Source organism: Lathamus discolor, chromosome 3 (assembly GCF_037157495.1).
Source record: "Lathamus discolor isolate bLatDis1 chromosome 3, bLatDis1.hap1, whole genome shotgun sequence".
Lineage (NCBI taxonomy): Eukaryota > Metazoa > Chordata > Aves > Psittaciformes > Psittacidae > Lathamus > Lathamus discolor.
In genome coordinates, this window is record NC_088886.1 from 135,732,493 (window position 1) to 135,752,306 (window position 19,814).

Consider the following 19,814-nt stretch of genomic DNA (forward strand, 5'->3'; position numbering starts at 1 on the left):
TCTTGCCAAGTAAGTCTTACTAAATGTAACAAGCAGCAGCGAAGCATGAAAACATGATGGAAGTAACTTTCCTTCTTGGTTTTAGACTTTTGGCTTCTTTCTGGAACACCTTCTCCTTCACTTTTCATTGGATGTAATTCAGTACGCTAATCCAGAGCAGCAAAAAGCCTTCTCTTTTAATACTATGCATAAAAGAATGATTATGGATTACTCTGCTATTAATTTATAGAAAAACTGTATTTAATTAATAACTTGACTCCATGGGGATTCAGATTTATTGATAAAAATTCAGGTTGACATTTTTTCCTTAATTCACCCTATTGAAAGGTAAGAAACAAAGGTACAATTGCATGAGTCCATGAGTATCAATCTTGATTTTCAGTTTTAATACTGAGGTTTCTTGCTGTTGTCAGTTTTAGTCTAACTAAGTTGAGCTATGGAAAATATTATATATATGATGATGGCATGAACATTTGCTTTTTCCTGTTGTTTAAAAACTGACATACACAGAAATCTATTTTTGGTGATCCCTATCCCAGACTTTAACCAGAAGCAATAACAAAGCTCTTCCATCATATAAAAAGGTCAAAGAGTAGGTTTCTAAAAAATTACAGCATTTCTTGGAGCACTCAGCCAGAAGTGATCATGAAACACTGAAAGAAAAGGACAAGCAGAGATAGAGGAGAGTTATCTTTATAAATAATAATTGAGAAACATTCATTAAAAGTTAGAAATTACATGCTATTTCCAGAATGTTACTATGTTAGCAATGCAGAAAAATGAGATCTGAAAAGGAATGACTAGCAGTTATTGCCATCTTCACAAAACCATAAGAACACCTCATACTCAACTTTCCAGGTCAACAGGCTGCCTGGCTTTGCCTAGCTTTGCTATGATAATTGTTATCAGATTTGGCAATGCCATAACCACAGAAATTTTTGTCTGTAGTTGGAAAAAAACATCTTAAATGCATGAAGAGGGAATATAGCTAATTGTTTGCTTATTCAATTGAAGGCTAACAGTCTGCATGAGTAGACAAGTTTAATGTCATTCTTGTATGAGAAAATAACAAGAATATGGTATGCCACATTAAATAGTCCAAAATGTCTTACATATGAATTATAATCAGCATAGGGTAGCTATTCTGAAAACAACAGTGGTAGTAATTTGCCCATTATTCCTGTTCCTTATCTTTCTGATTCATGCAAACAAGTTTTACTGACATTAGGAATCCCATGAATCAAATTCCAAAGTAGTATGCATAAATATTTCTTGGAAATAAACTCTGCCTGTATGTGTATTTTTGTCCTGGAGATGTCTGTAAATTCATCTAATATGAAGAAAAAGCAAGATCCTATGACTGACCACCCATGAGTCACATAGTTAGCAAATATCACGAATTCAGGGACCTTCTATAATCAACATATAAAACTAATGACCACAAAAGTAAAAGACTAGCAGATAAACTAAGGCAAAAAATACATCTGAAGAATACAAAGTGTAATCCAAAAATAATGACATCACCTTGCTGAGTACTCAATCTGTATAGGCACAAAGTTTAATCTGAACATTCTACTTTCTAAGATTAAATATTAAATATTTAAATTATTTTAATCTGTGTTATTAAAATTCCAAGGAATTTACTGAATTTTATTTGTAAGTAGCAGTAAGCAATAATTTCCATCTATGAATAAAAATCTTCCTGTGATTAATTATGTGTAACTCCCAGTGATTCAGTGAAAACCCATTGTCAGTGTGGATGTTTCAGAGCAGAAGCTGGCCTAATTTTTTGTTATGTTTTATATAGTAACATGGTACCTGAATAAAAATACCTGGAGGATCAGCAGCCAGTTTCTACAAAACTCATAACATTTCCAAATACTGAAGGCATATTTGGAACACATTAGTTTCAAAGTGTCATCTGTCAGAATTTGCTTACATAATGACATACAAAAATTTCTCGCAAGACCAACAAGGCTGTAGGAATTCAGCAGTAAACAGAGGTTTGAAAAATGAGAATACTGTTAAGAAAAATGCTTCTTTTAAGAATAACAGAATTGTAGGGTGGGAATGAACATCAAGAGGTCATCCAATCCATTCAAAAGCTCTGAGGCAGGGTCACATTAAAAACTTATCATGACTAGCTTGGTTTTATCTAATCTGTGTTAACAAATTGCTTATGACAGTTTCCACAGCCTCCTAGGTAACTCATTTTACTTGTCAGCTCATCTCATAGTTTAAAATCTTTTTCTAATATCAACCTATTTACCCTTTACTGCAACCTAAACTTATATATTGTCCTGTCTTTGATAATTTCAGAGAATATTTTTACTAATGCCTTTTAAAACTCAAATGAATATTATTAACACTCCTAACTAGCAGTAAGGGTCCACAACTTTCAACTGATTTGAGTTAATGTATTCCTTCTTTTTTCATGTTTACAACTACCATTGCAAATAAGGAGTTAAAACTTTAGTTTGAAAAGTTTAGGATAAGGGTTTCAAACAAAATCATATGAGTCCAGAAAGTCAAGCTCTAAACAGAACAGGAAATACTAGTATTTTTCTGATGGTACTGACAGATATACTTTTTTTTGCTTTCCCATCATTTCAAATGTGGAACTTCTTAAAGAGACGTGTCTCACCACCAGTGAGGTGATCTACCATCCCATTAAGAAATATCAGGAATAAGGTTTGAACAGAAATCACAGAAGATAGGTAAAAGAATTATTATGTATTTTAACAGTTCTTATCTAACTTAGAACCACAGAATAGTTAGGGTTGAAAAGGACCCTAAGATCATCTAGTTCCAACCCCCTGTCATGGGCAGGGACACCTCGCACTAAACCATGTCACCCAAGGCTCTGTCCAACCTGGCCTTGAACACCACCAGGGATGGAGCATTCACAACTTCCATGGGCAACCCATTCCAGTGCCTCATCACCCTTACAGTAAAGAACTTTTTCCTTATATCCAGTTTAAACTTCTCCTGTTTAAGTTTTAACCCGTTACCCCTTGTCCTATCACTACAGTCCCTAATGAATAGTCCCTCCCCAGTGTCTTTATAGCCCCCCTTCAGATACTGGAAGGCTGCTATGAGGTCTCCACGCAGCCTTCTCTTCTCCAGGCTGAACAGCCCCAACTTTCTCAGCCTGTCTTTATACAGGAGGTGCTCCAGTCCCCTGATCATCCTCGTGGCCCTCCTCTGGTCTTGCTCCAACAGTTCCATGTCCTTTTTATGTTGAGGACACCAGAACTGCACCCAATACTCCAAGTGAAGTCTCACAAGAGCAGAGTAGAGGGGCAGGATCACCTCCTTCGACCTGCTGGTCACGCTCCTTTTGATGCAGCCCAGGATACGGTTGGCTTTCTGGGCTGCAAGCGCACACTGCCGGCTCATGTTCATTTTCTCATTGACCAACATCCCCAAGTCCTTCTCTGCAGGGCTGCTCTGAATCTCTTCTTCGCCCAATCTGTAGCTGTGCCTGGGATTGCTCCAACCCAGGTGTAGGACCTCGCACTTGTCATGCTTAAATTTCATAATGTTGGCATCAGCCCACCTCACAAGCGTGTCGAGGTCCCTCTGGATGGCATCCCTTCCCTCCAGCATATCAACCGGACCACACAGCTTGGTGTCATCGGCAAACTTGCTGAGGGTGCACTCAATCCCACTGTCCATGTCACTGACAAAGATGTTGAACAAGACCGGTCCCAACACCAATCCCTGAGGGACACCACTCATTAGTGGTCTCCAGCTGGACATTGAGCCATTGACCACAACTCTTTGTGTGTGGCCATCCAGCCAGCTCTTTATCCACTGAGTGGTCCATCCAATGAAATTGATGTCTCTCCAATTTAGAGACAAGGATGTCGTGTGAGACAGTGTCGAATGTGTTGCACAAGTCCAGGTAGATGACATCAACTGCTCTACCCCTGTCCATCAGTTCTGCAGCCCCATCATAGAAGGCCACCAGATTGGTCAGGCAGGATTTCCCCTTAGTGAAGCCATGCTGGCTGTCACCAAGCACCTTGTTGTTTTTCATGTGCCTTAGCATGCCTTAGAGGAGAATCTGCTCCATGATTTTGCCAGGCACAGAGGTGAGACTGACTGGTCTGTAGTTCCCGTGATTATCAATTTTCCCCTTCTTGAAAATGGGGGTGATATTTCCCTTTTTCCAGTCATCGTGAACTTCACCTGACTGCCATGATTTTTCAAATATGATGGCCAGTGTCTTAGCAACTTCATTCGCAAGCTCCTTCAGGACCCACGGATGGATTTCACAACTTGAGTTTGCTTGTTTCTTGCCTTGCCCCAGGCCAGTGTTTTTCCGTTTCCATTTCCTTTATTAATATTATCACCATCTCCAATGTCCTCATGACTTCTGTCCTGTGCTAATTGTCTGACAGCTCTTTGAGACTTTCTATAGTTCTCCCAACACCTGTATGTAGGTCTGCACTTTGTTTCAAGACTCGTGCTTTGCTTAGTTTTCTTTGAAGATCCTTTGGATACATTTTTTGCATCATTTTCACACTGATTCTCTACTTTATTCTGAGACAAAATTTCATCTCCTGATGTACTCCTTGAACTCCTCTACTTCTCAATTTCTATATTTCAGTCATTCCACTGAGTTTCTTTCATTTACAATGTATCCTGTTCTGCACCAGTAATCGTTCAACTGCCTCTGTAAAACAAAATACTCATAGCACTTTATAATGGTGCAAGACAAAGGCTGAAAAATCAGAAGATCAATAGTTACAAAATTTAGAATGTAAATTCTGAATAAGTCACTAAACTAGAATTGTATTTTTTGCATGGAAAAATATACAGCTTAAAGTGTCCAGTAGAAACAACAGTGAAAAATGTATGTATAAGGCCTATTCTACAGATAAGATTTGCCTTCCTTCTATGATCATCTATGAACTGCTGCAGGAACACCACAGTAGGTAATTTCGAAGTAATCGATCCAGAAAATGTTACACTAACCCCAACAGTCAATGGCTGGCTTGTAATCTAACATGTAATAGTTCTATCTGCTCCAGAAGTGATTCTTACATGTACCTTATTCTTTACTAAGAATACTAAAATTCCAAAGTGGTGTCATTGGCACCTTTAATTTCCCAGTCTGCATTAACTTAGGTGCTGTGATTCATTTTTCTGTTTATGTAAAAAGGAAGAGTGATGCTAAACCCAAAAGGCAAAACCCTGAGCCACTGCTGTATGAGATGCAGCTTTGAAAAATGTGCTGCCTTTCACTCTACAACTTATTGATTCCTGAATATTATTTCACTACTACAGTCTTATCAGTTGAAGGACATCTAAAATTGGTCCAAAGCCTGCTCAAATTTCTAAACTGGTCTATGCCATTTTGAAAATTGAATTAAAATTACTATGTCATACCCCAGGAGGATGCTAATTTTAAACATTCTTACCTTAAAATTGTAAGTATGATTTTCTCTAATGTCTTCTCATTTGGAATTTTTAAGGATAACTATATTGAAAAGAAAAGAATCATCCACAGTTCCAGTAACAGACTTCAATGATTTAGGATTCACAAGGACAAGGAGATCAGCAGAAGTATATGTGTATTTTCCTGTTGTTTCAACTCAAACCAAAGTGAATTAATCTAATGCAACTTTTCCTCCCAAAACTTTTAAGCCTTTCTTCCAAACAGGCATAAAACAGAGATTATCACATATATTTAGCAAGAAGTGTGCACAGAAGTTGGGTCTGAAGCTGAATTTACGACAGATATATTTAAATATGCTTCAGCATATTCAATGTAATATGTGTATCTGCAGATTTCACCAGTCTTGTTTGTCCAAGGAATATATTTTTATTTTCTTTAAATTTTCCATTAATTATTAAAAACAATATTCTGAAATGCTACAATCATGCATTTAAAGTTATCATTATGGAATAATTCTATAGTACACTAGTTGGTTGCCTGCACTACTCTAGTTTCTATGACATTGTAGTTTATCAGTCTGTACAACATAGTTCACCTCTCAAGTTTTCTTGCAACATTACTATTTTCATCACAGTTACACCATATGTATACAAACACCCACTTAAAAGAGAGATGTCCTGTAACAAGATTAAGATCCAGCTTTCTCACATGCCAGTTTTCGTAAGAGGAAATTAGTATCTAATGTGACTCTGGCTTTATTTAAAAAAACAAATGCTTCATTTAAAAAATGTCTTAATAATAAATGAGTACAGCCATCCACAGATTGCCTTTTCTGTAACTGTGGTGAATATTACTTCATGCAGATGAGAATGTTTAGTTCTTTGGACATACCATGGCAATAAACACATCTGAAATTATCTTACACATATTTCTTTACAGCTATTTTGCATAATAAGGTTTAATCTATATGACACCAAGGAATCATCTGAGAAAATATTTAGCTCTTTCAAATCTGATAAAGTTTTCTACAAAGCCCCCACTGGAGTTTGAATATATTATCTTCAAGGATTTTAGAACTTGTAAAATTTCCAATCAGCATTCTACATTTTGCCTGGAGCAGCATATCAAAGCATGGAGCATTTTATCAAACTTACTCTACCCTCTAACTTATCCAATACAATTATGTATATAACTAGCTCAAATTCTAGAAAGTGTTGAGGCAAGGAATAGTGTAACAAGAATTCTGAATTTCCAGGAAATACCTAGATGGGAGTTCATGATAAAAGCATTTGAAAATTCAACCTAATATAGTTCTGCAGATCAGCATGTTGCAGTTACAGCCTTTCAAACTTGAAAATATCACAGTAATCATTATAAGACACCCTGAAACTCATAACTTTGCAAGCTTGCAAATGCCATAACTCACATAGTTAATATTTCTAAATCTGAAGGCCATAATTCCCTCATTAAATGGCCAGGTGTAATTTTCTTTTCGGGCTATGTCTGTCAATAGCTTTAGAACAACAGAGGTCTGAATACATGACTTGCTATGCTGTTTAATAGCTTATTTACAAGGAACAAGTCGACATATGTTTCCTTTGCAATAATCATAAACCATTTCTTTTAATTTATACTAAGTAGCTCAAGCACTGTTCTTTAAACAAAGAGGATAAAACTTCACCTTCTACTTGAACATCTCCTAAACATTTGGTGTTATTGGATTTTTACTCTGGAAAGTGTCAACATCATGTGCATTTCACCTGTACCTTAAGTCATAAAGTTATGAAGGTAACAACATCTTATTTCTAGTTTAATTGCAAGATTCTCTTGAAATGAGATACAACCAAAGAAGAACCTTTGTTCCAGGCATCATTCACTTAAAGCATTTGATAGTGCATTCAGGTCAGATTTGAAGAATAATCTCGCCAACTATGACATGAAAACAAACTTTTAAAATTCTTCCAGTTTGAGACTTGATTTACAAACCAGACGAAGTGAAACTAAAATAAAGCAGGTGGGTCTGTTACTATCTTGATTTTAATAACACAGTAATTCAGTCACTCACCTTGAAGGCGGAGAGACGAAGTTCTAATCACTCCTGTTTATTCAGATTAGACAGGAAAATACCTCCCCACTATGACACCATACACAGGTAATCCAATGCCAGCTGCAGTGAATATTTACATGGCCTATGCAAAGTGCAACAGCTTTCCCAGGGTACCACTGACAGTATATTGCTACTGTGAATCTCCTTAGTATTTCATTTTTTTTTTTCATACTGAAAATGTTCTTCTGCGAACAATTAATTAAAAGCTGATTTAAAATTTTCTTTGACCTAAGATAATTTTCCCCCATATGATAGAAATGCATTTAGCTTCAGGCTGAAATTGAATAAGAATAAATTTATGAAAATGTTTCCCTTGTCACCATTTTATACCCTTTTCCACTGCAAATCTTTCAGTTACTTTGGTAGCTAACAATAAAACGGCTTTGGCTATAATCCATGACTCCATTTGACCATATATCAGCATTTTAAGAATGATCATATTAAGTAGCTTGTAATATCAGTATGTCCCTAAAGTATCAAACCAACTTCCAGGCACCTTTAGGTTCTGCAATCCTTTTCAGTCACGATGAATAGACTAAAACTGCCTGTTTTGTTTTTAAGATTATATTTTTTTGTCGTCTATTGTACCTCATGTGGCAGAATATTTCTGGTCATTCTGGCTAAACACTACAGTTCTTTTGTTTGCTTATTTGTTTCAGGGTTTAGGGTTTTTTTTGAGAACTTGCCTAAACTGGTGGGATGATACAACACAGTACAGTCTTACCGATAAGATCAATATTTCTGGTGTACTGTTACATTATTAGTTGTGTTGTATCATCTTTGAATGTCAGAGTTATTAAAACTGGCTTCAGAATACAACATTGTTCAAAATCTGAGCTCTATAATCAAACTAAAGTTATGAAATGGCTTTTATCCTTAGATTATTTTTATATCCAATATAATATTATACTAGTTTATTTTTATGTTGAATGTAAGTCTTCTTTTTGTGAATAAAACCAAAACGGCAGCTGGAAGGAAAATATGGCTTTCTCCTGTGTTCAATTTTTATCAAATGCAAAAATTTAAAAAAAGGTATTTCAGCAATATGGCCTTTCTCTTTTCTGTGAAATATCACAAATATTGAAACAAGAAACATGGGAATAGAGATTTGCAGATAATATGTATGAAAGCAGCTATTACACACTATGGGTTTTTTAGGAACCTATGGTATTGAGGCTTTAAGTGGCCTTGCTAATACACGAGGATTGAAAAAACTTCCATTTTTCAATAATGAATCAAACTAATTACAGCAAAATTTGAAAATTATCTAAAAATATACATTGGAAAAAAACAATTTTCTAGACTTGGTTTCCAGTAACTAAAATAAAAAGTGTTGATAAGAATTTCAGAGACACTAGTTAAACTTCCTGATGACTGGCCCTGCCCACATCAAAATATTCTGTCCTCTAAGTGAAGGATGTAATCAAGTATTTAAATTAGAGTCAACTTCCTTGAGCATGACATAGCAGATTTTCAGTGAGACTGTTTTACTTACTGTACCATGGCTCATGAAACTGGTGACGACCTTAATCGCAGGGAGACATCACTTTCACTTACTCCCCAATGACAGAATTGTCTATTCTAATACTAAGGAGTGAACTACAGAGATCTCCTCAGGGCTTCCGAGAATTCTGCCCTGTGGCATTTCCCATTTATTTCAACATATACAAACTATAGAGAGGTCTTAAGGAATAGGCAGGTAATCCCTTGCAATAGTCAGATGTTAATTTAAACTTTATAGAGGTGGTTTGTTATGTTCGCTGCAGGAAGGAAAAATGGGATTCCATGGATCAAGACTAGAGGAATTAATATTTCAGGGCATACCATAAAGAAGAAAACAATGGACTGTAACTGATGCCTTTCATCTGACCTCTTTTTCTCTCTCTCTCCCTCTCAGTCATTGTTTGATACCAGAAGACATGAATTAATGAGAGCCAGTGCTAATGAAAAATGCACTAGAACTTAACTGCATTTCAGAGCTGCTGGTGTCAAGGGGACAAGTAATGTCTGTGTCTATCAGAATGTAAATTAATTCGCTTCATATGATTCACACTCAAGATCCAAAAAAGAACATGGCCAAGAAAATGACATGGCATATTTGGCAAACTTGACATTTAATAGAGAATTTGTTATCATGGTCAAATTTTGAACCCCATTACACTGCTGTTATACTTCAATAAATTACAGCCAACTTCTTATAACTGATAGGAGAAATTTTCTAGATCCTGAGAGTAACAAAGATCATTTTCTGAAGGCCCTTTCAACCTCAGTAATATTAGGACCTATTAGTTCTTTTTATTCTAGATTATTTCTCTGATAAAGGACATAAACATTCTTTAAAAATCTAAATATAAGAAGTCTTTAGTCTTTATAACTGGAATGTTTTTACCTTCATATACCAGTTTTTTAGATCATGAATACTGTTGCATGTAACAAAAATTCAAGAGATACCTGCTTTACTAGTAACTTCTTCAGTAAAAATTGCCACATCTCAATTTGTGATGGAAGTCACACCACTTCCAGCCAGGCTCTCTTGGGACCTGCAGTTAGGCAAATGCAGTAATACATAGCAGTAGATCCATTTGTGCCCACGAGTTGGTTTCAAGCTTGTCAGAATTCAGATCAAGCATCTAAATGCTCATGCTGAGACAAGCAGGGTTAGCACTGTGAGCAGAGCATTAAGCAGATGCCATGACTCCTCTGGTATATGCAAGTCTGTAAAATCTCACTGCAAGGCAAGAAGGGCAAGAGGGTCATCATGGGATTGGTTGACACAACATAAAGGAGAGGGTTTTCCTGATTTGCAAGTTTAGCATGGTTTCTCCTTTTTGCAGTGAAAGAATTTAACATAATTCAGTGTCACAAAGATACTTAGCTACTGTTTAGCTGGATACTACTTATTAATGTTCAGGTAGCTGAGAGAAATAATAAGCCAAGGAATGACTGTGAAGATCTGCTGCCACATTCACAAACTGGGAGGATGCAACTGGAGCACTATAGCATCTTGCACATCCATGTGATCAGAGTGTAGGTTGTTATTGCTACATCACAAACACAGCCCACAAAGCAGACCCCTGTTGTTTCCACTCAAGAATGGTGATTTGGTGCTCTGGAAGTATATTGATGTTCAGAAACTTGCCCATATACAAGCTCACACAGAATAGCAGACACACCCACACATATATTGCATGTACACATCCATTAGCAGGTATTATGGTTCCACTAAACCACTTTGGTTCTCACCTACTATCTCTAGGTCTGCTCTGTGTGCAAGTTGAAGGGCAGTTTCTATAAAACAAATAAGACAGTTCAAAATATATGAAATATGCAAACAGGTTTCTTATTCTAAAAATTATACTTCACTCTTAAAATTATTCAAGGTTGAAAACAATATGAGAATGGAATTGAAACCAGCATAACTGACTGTAGGTGCTCAGAATGTGCTCCTAAAAACTGATTTAATTTGCCTGAGTTATGATCTTCCCAAAATTCTCAATGTTCATTTTTAATAGCCACAGTACTAAGGCTAGTACATTGAATACAAAGGGAAGGACACACAATCCATTCCTAAACTGCTGTGACAGCTAGATATACAATTTTTCTAATGCACTGCATAAGGTACTCTTTCTAGAAGCCCTACAACTTTATTAAGAACCTTTTAAAAAGCTTATCTAGATATATTAGATATATAAACAAGATGAAGTTCAGCAGACACAATGACATCATCTGTTATCCACTTTGCAGTTCATTCTGCAACCTTATTTATGCATATTGATGATTCTTCATGACAGATATAGGATATTGGACTCTCTAATCTGAAGTTTGCCATATTAGTTACCTTGCAAGATGTTCATTGAATAAAAGAGGATGAAGGAAATTAGGAAACATATTTGTACCTAACCCTGAGATGAAAGGTACCTTAACACTAATGTCTGGCCAAGCTTGTACCTTATCTGTTTTTTATTTTTAATGTTTATAGTACAATTGTGCTCAGTAATCTTATTAAAAATCACAGAAGTCTATTTTTTTCTATCTTTCTGGAAAGAAATAATTTTAACAGTATCTTTCAGAAATCTCTATGTACACAGGGCACAACATGAAAACTGCATGCATGTGTCAGGTACAAAACTAATTCTACCTGTACCTCAGCTTGGGCTGATGAGAAGTTTTGTACATTGCAAGTAATAGTTGAATCTTGCATGCCCCTTTGTCCTGGCTGGCAGAATCTAACTTCAGATGAGTCAGAAGCCAAACTCTGCCAGGTTTAACAAATGTCCACAGAGGATGAACAGATAAAATTATTTATTTCTATTAAGGATACCAGAGAGTATATTTTACAGGAAGTAATTTCATTATCTGTTGAATTCAATGATGCATTAATTTGATCCACCTCATTAGCATCCAGGCACATCTAGTGAAAAATGGCAGAATTGTTACAGTTGATTCCAGTTATCAAAGTGATAGGCCCTGAGAGCTTTAACTCTATAATTAACACAAAATGCATATATCATGTTTAATATAGATACTAAAATATATATAGTATACCATCTATAACATGTGACATGTCATATATGATTAAAAAGAGGCAATATTCAAAATCATATTAACATGAAGAACAAGTTTCAGTAAAATTACACTGCTTGATCACTGTATCTAGAACAGAAAGAAATAAATATGCAAGTAGGCTGAGAAATTGAAGCAACTATTACAAGCAAAAGTCCTTTTTTACTAACAGGTAAGGTCTTCCTTAATATTTTAATTCTTTTTTTTTATTTTTGCTGTTTTGACTACTCTTCAGAATGGATCAAGCTCCATGAAAAAAATGTGATGAGAGAATTTTTATAATTTCTTGGTAAATCCCATGTCATAGATTTGTGTATTGATTTTTGGCAGTAGTCCCCACTTACTGACTCACAAAAGATACCCTTATGTCTCATACAGTGAGTGCATAGAGAAGGAATATAAAAACACTCATGCAAACTGGCAACCTAGTCTATCATATACAACTGTTACTGGAAAAGACCAACGGAGAACAGCAAAGTGTATGGTTCTTGACAAATGCATTCACATATTTGTGTTCAACAAAACCTGAACACAAGTCAAGCTAGGCCTACAGACCTGAATTACTGACAAAGTACCTCTTTTTAAAAGCATCTTGGAGATCATATGCAGAAATATGCTTCGTAGAAACGGTGGTCCTGACATATTAAAAAGCTTAACTAAGCCTCCATTTGAACAATTTTAATGTTGTTTAGCTATCTATCGGTGTCTAATGACAACAAAAATTAATACTCCTGCATGCAAAACCAGACCTGGACAAATTGTGACGTTATGTCCTCTGAATCTGATGCACAATATGTGTAAAGGCTGGCAACAGCTTATAGATACTAGAATGCTGTCTAACTAAAACATTACTTACAAATGGCTACACTGAAATGTACACAACCTAAATGGATTTTCTGGAAATATTATGATGCAGAATAATTTTGATTTAAATTTTATTAAACCTAGGGAAATTAAAAGGCCCAGAAAAATTATCATTATCATTCTGAAAAGAAAAATTACTAATTATGGGTTCATCATTTTCTTGCTTAAAGCAATTTTTAATTTTCCATATACTACGTCTATTTTCTACATGAAATTAAATTGATCCTTATTACTTTGAATCTAGTACTAACATTTATGAAATCATATTAGACATTTCAGTGCCTGTGTCTCTAGGACATACAGTGCCCTAAGTGAGAAAAATAACTTAGAATCATTTTACTTTGTTATTAAATGACTATTCTCATGTTGTCTTACAGCTAAAAGGACGTTTATAATTTCTATTACTAAACTCAAGATATCTACTGTTTATTTTTACTGCCTGAGAACCTCATCATGACTATTACAACAGAGATTCTAATTAATTGTTATTGTAACCTGATTGTCTATTGTTTTCCAAATCAAACAAGATTTGAATTTTAAGAGCATACACTATACTGGGTCCATGTAATATGTAATAATTTTCTACCTTAACAGCCATGCTGCAGCATTTGAAAACTGGTTATTCATTTTGCTATGAACTAGTAACCAAAACAGTGGAATTCTCATCTGTGGAGAATGGTACAGTAAATCATAGATTAGCAAAGTTAGGCACTCTCAGTGAAAGTATATCCTCTTGCTTACACCTAACAAAGCTACTGTTCAATATGGCTTTTCACTGTATAAATTCTATGTTAAGTTTTATCAATTTCATCTCTAGAAAGAAAATTTATAAAAAGCAGAAAACTAATCAAGTTAATAAAGATTTCACTCAGCAGAATCAGACAGCAAAACATAATTCATCTTCCTACAGACTTTTAACAAGTTGTGACAACCTTACACAACCATACAGAAACGATACTTAATAAACATTTTGTATTCAAAATAAAATAAGCTAGGATTGTTTAAAAGAACATACTAGTCTGGATTTTTTACAGCAAAGGTGTAAAAATTAGAATTCATATTTCCTGTCCTTCACTATAAAATTGAGGTCTTTAGTCTGAATAGACCATTCAGGTTTTTCCATGATCTATGGGAAAAAGAGAGGCACCTCCATAAGACAATTCATCTTGTCCTCACACAAGCATCTAAGGCAGATGGGAGGAATTGTTCTCTGGAAGTTCCTCTCTGTCTCAGACTCCCTCCAAAGTCTATATAGGGCCACTATATAACTTTGGCTAATACCTAACTTTTTGATAGTTACAGTCAAAAAGATAAATCAATCTTCTCATGCCTTTGGTTAGAAATTCCGGTTTGTGGCAAGTTGTTTTTTGGTTTTTTTTTTTTTCTATGCAGACTGACTATTTTGGCTTGAAGTTTCAGCATCTCATAGGCATCTGGTTAAAATTCTTATTACATTAAACCTGCCATGCTGTCAGACATGTTACTAGTCTGCTCTAACTAGAAAGCTGACAGGGAGTTCAGACTTTCAGTCGCTCCTGTAATAGCATTAGATCTCTGATGTGGAATGAGGGAGGCTGCTATCAGGTTATTAGGCTATCAATACAAGTGTGGGCAAGAGTTACAGAAGAATAGATTAAGGCAAAAGGAGAACCCTTGTAGTTTCTGATAATTAAATAATGTCTTAACATGGAAGCAAGGGAGTATTTTTTCCTCCATAGGAAACCACAGAAACATTTGAATTTTTCTTGATTAGATAAAGGTGTATAAACCTGGCCAGTACCAGTTCTGCATATTTGCATCTCTTTACTAGAATTAACTATTAGCATACAACAAATATTCAGATTTGTAGATACACCTAACTGACTCAATTCCTTATGGATCCTATTTATAGTCTGGAAAAAAAGAAAAGAATACAGAAAGTGAAAGCTTAAAATTTATAAGTTTTAGGAATACATTTAAAAGAAAAGAAAAAGATAATATTCCATACCTGAGTAGTGGTTGCTTTGGATAAGAAGGTTGGTCACTGTTTTGGCATGGCTGAGGCTTTTTTGTGACTTGCTTATAAATATTCCTGGCAGTTACTCCAATCCATAGCATAGTAGAGAGTGTAGAATAATGTAGTACGATGCCAACCTAAAAGTAAGAAAGAGTAGACAGTTAAACAAGTCAGTAAATGAATCAGTAACACAAAAATTTTAGAAGAATTATACAAGCAAACATATTTTTTTTAAACTGAATTTGTAAATACATTAGTGTTTTCTTTCTGTCTGGTTATATCTAACTAGGGAAAACACTTTCAATAAGCAGATGGAAGCTGTTATTTAATCTATCATTAATAATATTTGTGATACCAGATGGTATGTTATGAAAATAAGACTGTAAAGACATTTATTTTCTAAGAACCTGATTAATTACAACTTTTTACACCTCAATTTAAAGTGATGCAAAGCTTAGTTTGTGTGGTAAGCTTTGCTAGCTTATCATAACAATGCAGTTGAAAAATCAATGAGAGGTCAGCATTTTTGTTTGCTATTTCCTTAATTTTTTAGGAATATTCTGCTCTATATCTCAGCTGTATATAGCCAAGCTTGACTTCTCGTAATGTGATCAGTGCTATTTGCCTAAAACCAGATTACTTTCGGACATATTTTAAGGAATTTAAAAACGTGGTCATACAATTTTTAAAATTAAATGACAGACCTTGGCATCCTCCCTTAAAAGGAAATACAAACTCTCAATAGTGTTATTATAATTTTGTTTCCAAGAAACTGATGTGCTTATTATTGAAAGTAAAGTATAAACACTTCTGAAATACTAACATCTTTGTTATATTAGTAATTGTTAGTCATTATGATCAAAACAGTAATTGGAATTTTAGCCAGTCTTCAATGCCTTATTACTCCAGCTATGTCTCCATCTGATTATATAAAATGAGGTTACCTTTGAAGCAATAACCTGACACTTTGCAGTGACAAGTAAAATACTGCTATAATTGAAAAGCACACAAATGTTTAAGGAATACAGAGAATTGCTGAAGAAAGCTAACACAAATCCGTCATAATGATTCATTTGAACCAGTGTTCATTCTTGCTCGACTTAAAATAATTGATGGGTAAAGAAAAAAAATCCATTGATTTTGTTTATATTCAGTAAAATAGCACAAAACTTGAAGATAGCAACAAATATCATCACCAGAAAGCCCTTTGTAATTTTCTCTGGGACTTGTCTGACACATTACACGGGGAGTATAAAGCCTTCATAACTATTGTCGCTTGAGGTAACAGAAGCAGAAATAAGAGAATGAGACAACTTTGTACCATCAGCTGGCAGACGTTGCCAGTTCAGTGGCTAGTGCTGTCTGGACTTAGTTCATATGCAGCTTGAATCATTTCTGTAGGGACACAGTGAATATGACTGAACTGGAGGGGGGAGAGTGAGTGAAAGGAGCAAGGCAGAAGGGAGAAGAAGGGAAGGAGAAAGGGGGAAAAAGAAAGGCAGGAAAATGAGAAATAACTGGAAAAATTCTAGAGATTTGGTTAATAACTTCTTTCTCATTTCAGTATGACACTGCAGTATATATTCTGTAATTATTCTATGCAAGTATGCCAGAGTCCATAGGAATATGAACAGCAGGGATAAATTCCATGTGAGAAGGCACCTACATATGAAATTTGGACAACATATATGGTCATATGTAAAGAAATGATCAGCCACCTAAGTGAATGAGATTTCTAAAAATAATATGATAATTTTATTGAACTTTCAAGGAGGCAACTGAACTGAACTGAACCCATCACTGTATGCCAGACCTTAGTCACATTACTTTTCTTCACAGTGTACTCATATTTCAGTAGCTCAATTCCTTCTGATATATAGTCAAATTGTACAAACATGGACAAGAGACAGAAATGTTATCATCTTCTGTACTAATTCTTTAATAATACACCTCTTTGTCTTAAGTACGCATTTACATTTCTTGCTTACAGGAAGAGGATATATCCTGATGATAGAGGACCTCCTCGTGACTGACAGACTTGAAGGACAATGGTGGCAATCTGGAGATACAACATATATGACAAAACAAAAATGCGGAATTTGCAAGGGTGAGCTGAGCTGTTATATGAAATTCCAAAGGAAAGGGTATCCCTTTCTTTGTGATTTTGTTTCTCATTTTCCATGACAAAATATGCTTTCTGGACTAGAACTTTTGCTCTTATTCATCCACTAATAATAATAGGTAAAGAAATGTGCTGCCTCTTCCTTCCCCATATCTCTGCACTGATGTCAGTCATGCCACGGAAACGTATTTTCCTCATTGCTGCACTCAGAGGCTGAGGCTGCATGCTCTTTTGCCCCTTCAGTGGGACCAGTTCCTTCTAGCTCTCTTGAGCTAGGAAGACATCTGAGCTCTATGCTAGAGATACACGAGATACCAGCTCATGACATGGAAGGGGAAGACAAGGCTCAAGAGAAAGGGGAACAGAAGAAAGATAGTTTTGTTCAGTAAACTCAATTCTGTTAGTAAATGTAAACCTTAGGTTTATACACTAAAGGTTCAGGGTACAAATTTATCTATGTATATGTTATTACTGGATTTGTAACTCTGTAAAGGCTAAGAAGCCATTACATAGATGAAAATTAAATAATGCAGTGTTCAATTAAAACTATTTTCACTCTAAGTAGGAATTTTGCATTTCACATAAAAACATTGGGGAAGAGTCAAGTTTCCCATTAAAAACAAAGGATTATGATTTAATATTTTTAAGTGATGACCCTTTTCTATAAGAAGGTTTTCCACTTACAGGCGAACTGGTACAGAATGAACTGTCAGGACATATGCATTGAAGACAGCATTGCGCTTAAACCTGTTTAATAACTGCAGTTATATGGTAAAAGAATTTTGTTACTTTGGGCTATTTTTTTCCATGTCCTGTGTTCTTAGGACTCTTATCTTTGGGAAAAAGAACCAGCCTACTGAATAGAAGATTATACTTTTGACAGTGAGAAGATGCTGTATGTGCTCTTTCAATAAATTTCAGTACCTTAGAGGTAACTCAAGTTCCATACCATGCAGTTACCATGGTAATGAACAGAACACACATTTATGCAAAGCATTTTAGCACAAAAAGCTCTCTTGCTCAGCTTTCACTTGCACAAAATTTTCTTTGGTTTATTCTAGTTTTTAATTTAATTTTTTTTCAATTGTAATCATATTTCAGATAACATTGTCCTTCCTCAGCCAGTTCTGTTTGAAGAAGGATATGGATATTCACTGACATTCTGATTTAACTATTAATCCTGCACAGAAAGTGATTATTTTCAGTGAGATGAAGGGATTCAGAAATTTCTTTGCAGTCTGTAACACCACTGGAGGTGAACATTTCATGATCTTAAAACATTTAGCCTTAGAAGAACCCCGTGCTTTCTTCACAGATAGAAAATTTGTAACTCGAGACCCACAAATCAGGTACCTGAGACCAGGAAGGACAATATTCAGCATGCACATCTAACTCAGTATCATGCAAAGTCTTCAGCTGTCATTGGTTGCTTCTAGTAAAGTTTCCAGCAATCTGATGTCTTGCTTGCTTGTGCATGTGGCTAGCTCTGTACCTGTCTCAGCAGAGATGAGCAATGCAGATCTTAAATAGCATTCTTCACTTGAGACACCCTAACCTAACCCTAACCCTAACCCTAACTGGCAAACTTAACATAATCACAGTATATCAATTTTACATCCATTCTTTAAAAAAACCCAAAACAAACACAATAGCTCAAACAGAAAGAACTGCTCTTTTAGTCCTCTTCCTATAATAATGCTATATATGCATATATATAGCATTCTATATACAATATATAGCATCACAGATATAGCATTTCTATATATAATGCTCCTACCTGAGATGTGGCTCATAGCTCTAGGACTTCCTTAGTGTAGCAGGATTCATACCCAAACCTTGGACTTCCAGTGTTAGTATTCTAGCTTCTAGGCTGCTGGCTAGCATGGAATGGGCTTCACCTTTCTTTCTGAAGACTTACTGCCCTACAGAAATGAATTCATAAGCAGCTTCACATATGACACTCATCAGGGAGAAGGAATATCTGAGCCTTGCCAAATTTTATTCTATTTGATAAATCATATAGGAGGTTCTTGGAGATGTGATTGAAGTGATCATGCCACTCAGTGACTGGCCACTAGGATAAAAAATTATGATTCTGGCTCACTCCCTAGCTTTTGTGCCTCCTGAATCTTGTGCCCCTAAGCCTATTCTTCATGCTTCAACATGTTGAACTGACAATTTCATTCCCTAGCATCCATAGCCCCACGGCTATCATGCTCTCCCGGAAAGCAGGGGCCACAAGTATTTCAGACTGAGGGTACAGAATCAATGCCCCCCATACATGAGGAATGATCCAGCTAAGTTGTGCCTCCTTCCATCTCATTCCCTACATGAAATGAATATGCCTGCTTCTGCTTTTTGAAGGAAAGCAAGCTGAGACCCTAACTCTGGGAGATGGAAGTGGCCGACTACATCATCCACTGGCTAGCTCAAGCACCCTTCTGGCTATTGTACTGGCTCTGATTAATTCCATTCTGCTGTTTGTAACATAGCCTTTGCCTCATATGAAAGATTATGTCATAAACTCAAGACTCTGGAATCTACAACAGCCAGCATTCAGTGACACCAAGAATCTGATTCATGGGTAATCTAAACAGTTTGTAGATATAACCTCATTCACACAGGAAAACTGAAGAAGCAAACAACTTTTCCACAGCAGCATTCTATCATCAGTTTTCTTCATAAATCATAAAGATGGCATGGCACATACACAAATGAGGCTGGCTGTATGTTTAAATACTTAAGCTTCGCAGAA

The 19,814-nt window shown here is 35.7% G+C and overlaps 1 protein-coding gene across 1 annotated transcript in view; it reads right to left on the bottom strand.

Moving 5' to 3' along the window:
- LOC136010575 (adhesion G protein-coupled receptor A3-like) overlaps nucleotides 1-19,814 on the bottom strand; it is a 286,770-nt gene that overhangs the window by 19,718 nt on the left and 247,238 nt on the right. The window contains exon 17 of the mRNA XM_065671986.1: nucleotides 14,929-15,074. Within this exon, the coding sequence (XP_065528058.1) occupies nucleotides 14,929-15,074 (146 nt within the window). The remainder of the gene's footprint in view (nucleotides 1-14,928; nucleotides 15,075-19,814) is intronic.